Raw genomic sequence first — 11,087 nt, 5'->3', positions numbered from 1 at the left:
CTGCCCATTTCAACGGGTGATCCAAATCGAAAGCCCTGGTATTTTCTGTAAGTGGGAATAGAGTAGACTTGGTCCAGTTTATAAATATACCAGAAAGCCAGCCAAACATAGTCAGCTCCCTAAGCAAAGGGCTTAGATTAGTTTCTGGGTCTGAAATATATAGTGTCATATCATCTGCGTATAAAGAAATAAGAAGCCCTCTAGTGCTAAATCCCAACCCCCTTGCCGCATGATGTTGGCGTAATCGAGTAGCTATCGCCTCCATCGCTATGGCAAAGAGGAGGTGGGAAAGGGGGCAGCCCTGACGAGTTCCACGGGATATAGAAAAAGGGTCTGATATGAGCCCATTCATGAACAGCCTGGCTGAGGGGGCAGTGTAAATAAAGCAGCTTTATTAATGCAACGAAGGTTGGACTTATACCCATTCTCAAGAATAGCGAAACGGTATGGCCACTCTGGTGAGTCAAATGCTTTGGTCGCATCAAGAAATGTCACCAGTGCCTTAGCTTTGGGGTTTAAATAATGCAGCACCGTAAAGAATGTGCGGAGGTTGTGGGAAGTGGATCTGCCCTGGATAAAGCAGGATTGGTCAGGCCTCGCGATTAGGGGGGAGTGGAGGCTAAAGTCTGTTAGCCAGTAGTTTGGCGTAAATCTTAGCATCAATAGTAATCAGGGAAAGCGGCCTGTATGAATCTATCTCGTGGCTCGCTTTACCAGGCTTCGGTATAGTCTGTATTATCTCCTCTCGCATCGATAGAGGGAGTATTCCAGAGGTCTGTGCCTCCTCAAACACCTCAAGGAGTTGGGGCACCAGCAAGTAAGCATTTGTCTTATAAAAGGCAGTCATCAAGCCGTCAGATCCCGGGGCCTTATACGCCGGTAGGCTGTTAATGACCTGCCGAATATCATGAGAGGTAAAGGGTTCATCTAGGTATTCCCTATGAGCCCTTCCGAGCCACAGTCATTCAATAGACTCAAGAAATGTTTGGAGTTCCGTCTGTACTATCTGATGAGTGGCGGTGTATAAATTAGTATAGAATTTGGTGAAACGGTCTAAGACTCCCTGAGGCCCCCTGACCACCGTTAAATCCTCACCCGCTATCTAAGTTATGTAAGTGGATGTGTGCGGTTTTTTGAGCATGTTTGCTAGAGTTTTACCAGGCCTGTCCCCTCCCGTAGCGTCTGGCCAGAGTATATTTGCCCAGAAATTCTACCTCCCTGCAAGCCTCCTCCTCAAATTCAATAAGTAATTCTTTAATGGATAGCAAGAGTGCTGGGTCTTCTGTAATATAATACAGCACTGGCTGCCGGTCCGGAAGCGGATTCAGTTTAAAGCTCTGGTTCTGGCGTTCAGGGCCCTCCATGACACGGGAGCCATCTATATTAGGAAGAGAATTCAGCACTATGTGCCACAAAGAGCCCTGAGGTCCTCAGTGCGGTTTCGGACATCCATTCCTAAGTTTGCGGGCGGTCGCTCCTTTTAAGTGCTGGCCTCCTGCTTATGGAACTGTGTGCCATTGTGTCTCAGACAGTTCCAAGCTTTGTTGACTTTTAGGAAACAGCTAAAAACTTGGCTTTTCCAGCAATAGTTTTTTCTCTTTTCCCCTGTTATAGCGCTGGTGTCTGTCTTGCGGTCCTTTCAGCGCCCGGAAACTCTGTGGAGCAGCCGTGCGCTTTATAAGTACCTATTTACATTACATTACATTACGTGGTCTCCAGTTCTTTGATGCGGGTTGCTAGAGCTTTCAACGTGCCTCTAATAGCCTTGAGTACCCCAGCTTGCTGTGAAATACATTTCTCCCTAATAACCACTTTGAATGCCTCCCAGAGTGTTGCGTGGGTAGAAACTGATCCAGCTTTCGTGTCAAAATACTCCTCGATATCTTTGTATATCTCCTCCTTAAAGGCGGAGTCTAGCAGGGCGTTAGGGTGTAGTTTACAGCTAAACATCTTGCATGGTGCGTTTGGGACTCTTAGTTGTAGCAAGCACGGGGCATGGTCGGATAGTGTTCTGGGGAGATGAGTGGTGACCGTGGTCCACACCGCAATGTCCCGGGAAACCAACCAGTAGTCCAATCCTGACCAAGCCCCATGATGTGCTGATATGCACGTGCCTTCCGCCTCCCCAGGATTTCTCAACCTCTAAATATCAACTAGACTGCCCTCTTTTATTATGGTTTGTAGCGCATTCCTAGAGATGGGATGTGGCACGCGAGTGCTGCCCTTCCTGTCCAAGGTGTTGTTGAACACCACATTGAAATCTCCCCCCCATATTATGGTATCGCAGCCAGTGACGTATGTTTTGGCCCATAGAGTACGGAAGAATTTGGGGCAACTGGCATTGGGACCATACTGTGCCTCAATTACCACCCTCACCCCTCCCAATATCTCGCAAAGAATCACAATTCGGCCGTCAGGGTCCAGCTGCAAGTCAACAGACTTCCAGTCGAGCCCCCTTGCATAATTAGAGTAAATGGAGGAAAAGGTATGCTCCCATTGCTTGATGTGTAATTTGATAGGGGACGTTCTGTTCAAGTGGGTCTCATGGAGTATGCAGACGTCAATGCGATGCCTGCTTAAGTAAGAGTGGACTAGTCTAGTTTTCCTACTGTTGTTTAGTCCCCCAATGTTCCAGGTTAGGAATCTGTATTTAGTCATCCCTGTCTGAGGCTTGTGTATGTAATGCCCAGATTTAGAATTGTTGCTGTGTAGGGAGCCCAGTTAACCCCATGTGCTAATGTCTGTGGATCACCTAATTCTCATGAGTGCCCCGTTAGCCTGGTCTGAAGATTTCGAATGAGTATCATATTTAGTTCTTCCTTAAGTGCTATCCCGACAAACCTACCCAACATGTCAACATTTCTCCCCCCCACCCACACCAACCCACCAATCAGGTAGTGCAAAACATCCCACCCGCAATGAAGAACAAAACAGTGCGCCCCAGATCAATGCCTGGAAGCAAAACTTGGGAACACTCCCCAGAGGGATGGGTTAACCAGCATAAAGCCCTGCCAGGTGGCGGGTGGCCGAGAACAGTTAGAACAGTTCGGGAAACCAATGGCCAATGTTCCAGAATTCCAAGGCACTCACACCAGTAGAGAGTCAGCAGATCAGTACTAGTATCCCACCAGGAGCATGAGAAATAACAACCTCAGATATCTCACGTTGCTTAGTCAGTGCTGGCCATACAGTATATGCAGTGTTCAGTCAATGTCGCTTAGATGCTCGCCAGGGTTCAGAGTGTCTGCATGTTTCTTAGCTTGTTTCAGCCCACATATGTGTTTAGCAACCTTCATGGCTGATTTAGCATCTGCGAAAAAGGGGGCGGAGCCGTCTTGCGAGACCTTGAGCTTGGCTGGGTAAAGTGTGCATAAGGGACATCAGCCTACAGGAGCAGACGTTTGACCGGCACAAATTCTCGGCACGCAGCCTGTACCGTGGGGGTGAAATCAGGAAAGTCCCACTAAAGGGCAGATTATATTCAGATTTTGCCTCGTCCGGCAAAGCGCGCTCAAGGATCAGCCATCTTGCTGCTCGGCTAGGCTACGCCCCCTGTCAGGGGAAGCCTTTGGATGCACACTGCAGGCGTTGTCGTGGAGTACAGGAGGGGTCAGATGGACTTGAGGTCAGGATGGCTGAAAGCCTGTTCTGGATCGGTGGGCTACCTGGACACGGCCTGAGGCGTCGGGTGCAGAGTTGTCAAGACTTGCGGTTCCGGAGGGCACCAGAGTCCTTTATGTATATTTCTTAGGGGCAGGTCCGCTGTCCTCGGGAGTTCTGGTCTTTATCAAAGGTCAGACAGTACTCCTCAGGTTCTGGAGGTCGCTGGCTGCAGGACAGGCATCATCTTCTTTGCAGGGTCTTTGAAGGTGGAGACAGGCAGGAAGGGCTGGGCCCAAGTCAGTAAGCATCTTCAGGTTTCGCTGCACGCTGACCTCTTTGTCCTTCTTAGGTCGGCAGGAACTCTTTTCAGAGTCTGAGGAAGGCCCCTAAATACTAGATTTAGGGGCGTTACAGGGGAGTAGCAGGTAGGGGCCAATGGTTCCCTTACCTAGTGCATGACTTGGGGCAATTATGGTTGCAACATGGTTTTCTCACCTCCAAAGGTACTTCTATCTGGAATGGACACCATGATAAAAATGTGCTGGGCGCACTCCAAATGCCTAGTGAAATTGCTATTGTAAAATGTCCAGGACATCAAACAAACAGCGGGTACCCATGGGAAACAGATACGCTAACTCCGTAGCCAGGTATTGTGCACTGCTAGCATGCACATTTAATAGAGGTTTTACATGTGAATCTGAGGAAGAAAGTGCTTATGCAATGATAATGGAAATAACTGACACTTGGGAGGAACTGTAAAAACTGCAAATGATATCTGGATGTCAACAGATAGAAGGCCAGTGTTGCCTGATAGCTTGTTGTTTCCAATGACATGTTACTACCAGGGTTACACACATTTATGGAGGAATGCCATGGTGAGAGTCTTTCGCCAAAGTTGAAACAATCCCAGGTTTCGAATGATTGCTGATGAGAATTGCAGAACGTTTGTTATATGTCAACAGCTGTACGGAGGGAGAAAAACACATCAGAAACACACACACATAGGTGGCCCCTTTAATAGAATACAGATGGATTTTTATTGAGATTCCAGTGCACAAAGGGTTGGGATGTATTCTGGTAATTATCTGTGTTTTCTCAAGATTTGTGGAAGCCTACCCAACGAGGAGAAATGACATTTTGATTGTAGCTAAACTGTTATTATGTGAACTCATTCCGAGATTCAGGATGCCAGTCCTTTTTGAGTCAGATAGAGGAACGAACTTCAACAATGAAGTGATGAACGTGTTATGTGCTGCTCTCCAGGTTGAACAAAAGCTACAACATTGCAGTTACAGATCAGAAGCAACAGGCATAGTCGAACAAATGAATGGAAAAATCAAATCTAGATTGGCGAAGGTTTGTGCTTCCACTTCACTGAAATGGCCAGAAGCTTTACCCTTTGTGCTGATGAGCAATCGAAGCATACCAGACAGAAAGACAGGATTATCCCTCACTAAATCCTAATGGGAAGGGCAATGAGACTGCCTGCTGTGCCTGCACGTGCCCTTGTGAATATCACATATGAAATTGGACTATTGCAAGAAAATGGCTGACGTGGTTCATTCTGTCTCTCATCCGGTGTCAGCTGCCATTCAAGGCCTCCACGAAGAACAGTGCCACAACCTTAATCCTGGTGATTGGGTCGTGATCGAGAAGCACGTTCGGAAGACTTGTCTTGAACCCAGATGGAACGGCCCTTTCCAAGTCATACTGACCACAAACGCTGCTGTTAAATGTGCTGGAATTCTGACTGGACACATGCCTCACACACAAAGAAAGTGAGCAATCCAGAAGAAATGCCTTTGGTCTATAATCCGGAAAGAAGAGCTTTAGTGGTCGCACCACCAGTCGAGAGACCACCTAGACCACCAGCACCAGTTGAAATACAGAGACAAGCACAAGGAGAAGAAAGGGGTGCAAACAGTTTACGGTAGCAGAGGATATGGTTCACATTCGGAATTGAGCATTACAAGTAGTAACCAATCTATATTTGAATAATTCCCAACTCCAGTTTCCAGTGTTCAGATCCTGACAGCGTGGTGAAGTGGAATTCGAAAGCGGTTGCGGTATAGGCAGTTGCGGTTTTGAAGGTGTGAGTATCAACAGGGTGAAAATGTCGTGGGTTGTAAATATCGCGTTTGTGATTGTCTTTCTTTTAGGGTGTAGCAGTGAGTGATAGAGGCATAATGTGTTACATTGTGGATATCACATTTATTTAGTTTAGGAATTTAAGCCACATCTTTAACTACATAGGCCACGCCCCTTTTAGGGGACCCTCCCCCACACGCACAGATTTTCATCCAATTTAAAGCCCTGCTTGAAGTCCAAGTTCTTTCTTTGCATTCGGATACATGTACTCCTGGGTTCAGCGTGGGATTGGTAACACGGGCACTCGGACAATGCCCGAGGGACCGGTATCCGAATTCCAGCTGTGGGCTGCTTTTTTGAGCAGCCTGGGGGCCGAACTGAGCAGTTTCTGCGTTGTTCGATGCTGCCAGTGTCCCAGTGGGTGCCTGAGTGGCCATTCTGGAGGTAGATGGGCGTCCATTACCTCCCTTTTATCAACAGCAGACGTGTCACTCCCTTTCTCTCGCTGGGCCGGCCCATTAATATATGCATATTAAGCGGGGGCAGGGGCTTGAGCAAAAGTGGCCTCACTTGTTTTCAGGTGTGCTTCACCAGTGTAAACTATTTCGTGCATTTTTTTAAAATCCCCCCCCCTCTTTTTAAAAAAAATAAAATATCGCCGAAGCAGTGTTTTGCGGAAAGGCAATATGCAAATGTGGGCCACTTTTTTTTGCGTGTCCGGGCTGATTTTTAATTTAATCCCAACCCTGCCTGGGTTCATATTAAGCTTCAGAGCACTACAATTGTTGCATTAGATGAAGCATAATAACAGAATTTAAAAAAAATATATACTGGAGTAGATCGGATGTTCACGAATGAACAATGGACACTTTGTACCTGTGCTCCCTCAGTCTCCAGAACGGCAATGGAACCTCAGTCGCCATCGCTCGTACGCTGACCTTAGAAACACGGACATGTACTATCAATGTTATAAGCACACGACAACGTCTGTACTACATACCTGTTGTACACTTAAACATGCGCACTTAAGCGGCGTCTCCCTTCTGAGCATGCTCAGTTGTGCCCAAGAGAAATAATTCTGGGTTTGCTGACGACATCAGGATATTCCGTTCAACTGACTGTAATGCATTTTAAGATTAACACTAAAGGAAGCCGTACGACTTTGGTCTTTTTCCCTTTCTGGACCGTCCATAGCGAGGTGGGCTGCGTATTCCGGGATAATCCCATTCCTCTTTCGCTACCCAATTACAGCAGACACACGAAACTTTCAGCCGGATCGTTCCAATGGAAATCAGGAAGGAAATGTCAGAACACGATTCCCACAAGGTCAGAAATGTGCTTTAAAGCACTTTGTGCTGTGTGAAGTGAGTGTCTGTTTTGGGTGTTAAATGGTATATAGTTAACGTGGCAGTTTTTAATCAACATTTACTGAACAATTCTCATAATCGTGTTTAAAAGCATGTGAAATGTGCATAGTGATGATGCATAAGGAGACGGTAACCCAATGGAAGTAGTTAATTGTCTTGTGTCTGCAGTTAGAGTCACCGATATATGGATGCCTAAATAAACGCAACCTAGACAGTTCAAGGACACTTTTGTTCACCTTCTAAAAATGTCCAGTGGCCAACGACCTTCATCAAATGAGACACGATGGAGGCAAAAAGGTGTACTGTAGATGCCACTATGTTTTATGTGCCTGCGTTCGTCATTAATTTCTAGCATATGTTGTGGCCAGCGTTGACCAAGCCATTGCGCATGTTTTCTGCACTTGAAGCCATGTTGCACAGCAGCTCACACACACAGGCTAAATGACATCGCCAAAAAATGCACACCCTGATACAATTCAACTTTTGAGGTGGGCAATATATATATATATATATATATATATATATATATATATAATATATTCACTGAAAAAACCATAGGTTTCACACATGTTATAGTTAGCTGGGCATTTCCCTCGTAAAAAAACAATGAAATTCCCCCGTTATAGTTAGTGCAGGCAACTATAACTCACGCGACCGCAATCCTCTGCTGATGACGTCAAATATTACATCACTGTATTTAGACACTTATTTACCCATGTCTTCTTCCATTCATCTTTAGCTATACATATATTACATATTTTTTTTTTTCAGAAAGACACATATGTCATCATTGATGTAATATCTGACGTCATCAGCAGAGGATTGCGGTCGCGTGAGTTATAGTTGCCTGCACTAACTATAGCGGGGGAATTTCATTGGTTTTTTACGAGGGAAATGCCCAGCTAACTATAACATGTGTGAAACCTATGGTTTTTTCAGTGAATTTGCAAGGTTTTTTAAATGCTAATTCCTAACTATAACGTGTGTGAAACCTATGGTTTTTTCAGTGAATTTGTACGTTTTTTTAAATGCTAAGTTATGTATTTATTAATATATTTTTTTAAACAAAATTTTTTCACGGCGCCAGTAGATAATATACCATCACAGGTATCGAGACACATTTAATGTTGTTTGAGTCAGATACAGGAACCAAAAGAAAACTGCTTTTTTTCACTGTTCTTAGAAGATTTGTAATCGTCCCTTGTAACTCGCCACAACATAGCAACATTTTGTGAACACGTTTGTTAACCCGTTCCGTGCTCATGACGGAACCACGCCGTCATGAGCCACGGGCGCCGTGTGCTCATGACGGAGTGGTTCCGTCATGCTGCGGCCGTTGGCGGCCGCTCCGCCCACGCGGCGCTAATTCCCCGCCTGTGCGGGCGATTAGCGCAGTGGGTGGAGTCATGACGGAACCACTCCGTCATGAGCACAGCTCAACCCTGACTCATGACGGAGTGGCTCCTTCATGAGCACAGCGCCACCGCACTGCCCCCAAACCCCCCCCCAGCGCTGCGGCGGAATTCCTGCCGCAGCCAAGGGGTTAAACATATCTTGCTTAACTGTGTTATTGTTTACCAGTAGGTACCTTTTGATACACTTAACTAGGGGTGGGCGAATTTCACAAAATTTGACTCCGCGGAGTTACATAAAAACTCAGTGAGATTCAGCAGAGTTCTGCCAACAGACAGGAATAGGCACATCATGCTGCTCACTCTGATTAAGTGCCTGGTAGCGTGAAAAATCAGTGTCAACAGTACCATGCGGTGCTCCAGAGGGAGCAGCTACTCAAATTGATTCTGCTGCAGCTCGAGCTGATTTTCTACTCGTGCAGCAGGCAAATCTACTAGAGAAGCAGCCAAATCTACTAGAGTGGCAGCCCTCTGAACAGTCGTGACCGCCAAATCTACTAGAGTGGCAACCGTCTGAACAGTCGCGACTGCCAATATAGGCCCATAGGAATGAATGGGAAGCCATTCCTTAATTGCGACTCACAATTTGCGACTCGCAATTAAGGATTGCTTAGGAATCGCTATTTTCATAGCGATTCCTACATGCATAGGCTTTTGCGAATCCTTAATTGCGATTCCTTAATAATTGCAATTAAGGACTCGCAAAATCCTAGCTTGAAGCATGTGCCTGATAGTTCCAAGTGTGGGCGGCGTGCGTTTAAGCAACCGGCATTCACCAATTGGGAGTTCGCCTCGCATACAATTAAATAGATTACCCACAACTTTGGGCGCTCAGACAGCCTCCCTGAGCGATTTACCCAGACTGTTCTTGTGATCGCTATTGAAACTGGGAGGTAAAAACTCCCACCACTTTGGTTCTTAATTGCTCATTGCTGCAGTAACAAACTACACTGTCGGCCCTGATAGTTAACGGTGGCACTCCCTTATCCATTGTATACTTTCAGGCGGTGCACTATCCGGAACTCAACTACGGGCTTGCCTTGAAGTTGGGGGATTCAATTTACCCCCCTTATGACCATGTGTTACCCCTCCTCACCTTTGCAGCGCTTGGTGCTACATTAACACTTATCAAGGTAGGCTTGATCTTAGCCTTCCATGTCCTTTTTTTCAGACGTCCAGGCCCTACGGACCGGAAGTACCATTTACAGAAACTTCTGGAAGCTCAGGGGCATACGTTGCACCCCTCATTAAGGTGAGAAATGTCTCATTCTCACCTGCACATGACCCTATGCATAGTAAATCACTTACCTACTATGGCTTACTTGATGGCAAATGTCAGCCCTTATTATCAATTTCAGATATACAGGCTAACAGAATAGAAGATCGGTTGCCATTAAATTGCCAGAGAGAAGGGTATCAGTCCCAGGATAATTAAGTATTCCTCAGAAGAATCGTAGTTGGCCCACCACTCTGGGTATGCAAATCTGATAAAATGTCCACACATTAGTCTGACTACAAGCTTTTATTTATAAACTAACTTGGCACCCTTTGTAGCCCCCAGATCATTCCAGTCGTGATGAGACCCTCATATTCTTTATAGGGTTGAAACATTGTTGACACCAAAGAAAGGACAGTCTTTAGGCGAAGGCACCTTAAATGCTCTGGCCACTCCTTCTCTATTGTCTCAACAACCATTAGACGTCCTTCCATATACCAATAACTTCTTAAATGTACTATTATTAGAAGTCACTTCACTGGCACTGGCACTAGATGTTTGGTTATGGTCACTTCACCTGGGGTTATTTATCACATATGTCTAAAAAGCATTTCTAATTGAAAAATATGTGCTGTTGTGTAAATATACATATATACAAATACTTATGCTTGAAAATCCTGTGCAATCACAAAAGAACAAATAACTCATTTCAGCTGGACTGAGTGTTTTGAAAACTTGAAATCAGACTAAAGAATTATTAAGAAATATTCTAATCTGCATGACAGTCTAATACTGTTTGATATCCTTTTATTTATTGTTTGATTCAATTCTACACAGAAAGTTTCTGTGACAATAGAAGACTGAGTTCCATGTTTACACCTATTGTAAGCTAAAGCCATAAAGGTCTGGCATTTACTAAGTAGTCTCGTCAGCATTTCTGTATACTTGGTTGGGGTGGGGAAATCTGAACAAATCATTGACTCTTGCCAGCCTTTACGGACCAGCGTGTGGTAAGACAGGTATGGCGTACTGTCACTGTCAGTTCTCTTCTAGTGTCTGCTACGGGCACAGATATTATGGAGACATGCTGTCATCCAGTAGTGGTCGCCACTGAGTAGGAATAGTTAGGTCAGCATTTCCATAGGAGATGTTTTTTTTGTTTTGCTTATAACTTTATTAACTTTTGACATATCTGTAGGAAACTTTCCAAAATTTGCTTTTTTTGCATAGTTTGTGCATGGAAAGTCTCTGGTTGATTAATCAAGTGTGGGGGGGGGGCTGAAAAAATAGGGGGATCCTGAAACTCAAAATCCGCATTCATTTTCAGTAGACTTCTTTAGACAGCGCTTCAGCAAAAGCTGCTCAGGGAGCTTTTATAACCCTTGGGCACTTTGATTCAAC

At 45.3% G+C, this 11,087-nt stretch overlaps 1 protein-coding gene across 3 annotated transcripts in view; it reads left to right on the top strand.

The window, feature by feature from the left end:
• Positions 1-6,758: 6,758 nt before the first annotated feature.
• LOC146861858 (uncharacterized) overlaps positions 6,759-11,087 on the top strand; it is a 93,655-nt gene continuing 89,326 nt past the window's right edge. For 2 of the 3 annotated variants that reach the window (XM_085641037.1, XM_085641035.1), the window contains exon 1: positions 6,759-7,017. In XM_085641037.1, the coding sequence (XP_085497163.1) occupies positions 6,976-7,017 (42 nt within the window). In that variant the 5' untranslated portion in view covers positions 6,759-6,975. The remainder of the gene's footprint in view (positions 7,018-11,087) is intronic. The other variant, XM_085641036.1, reaches the window with a different exon arrangement.

The sequence above is a fragment of the Triturus cristatus genome, chromosome 2_2 (assembly GCF_964204655.1).
Source record: "Triturus cristatus chromosome 2_2, aTriCri1.1, whole genome shotgun sequence".
NCBI classification, from domain to species: Eukaryota; Metazoa; Chordata; class Amphibia; order Caudata; family Salamandridae; genus Triturus; species Triturus cristatus.
Note: the sequence above shows the minus strand (reverse complement) of the source record. Positions and strands in the feature narration are given on the sequence as shown.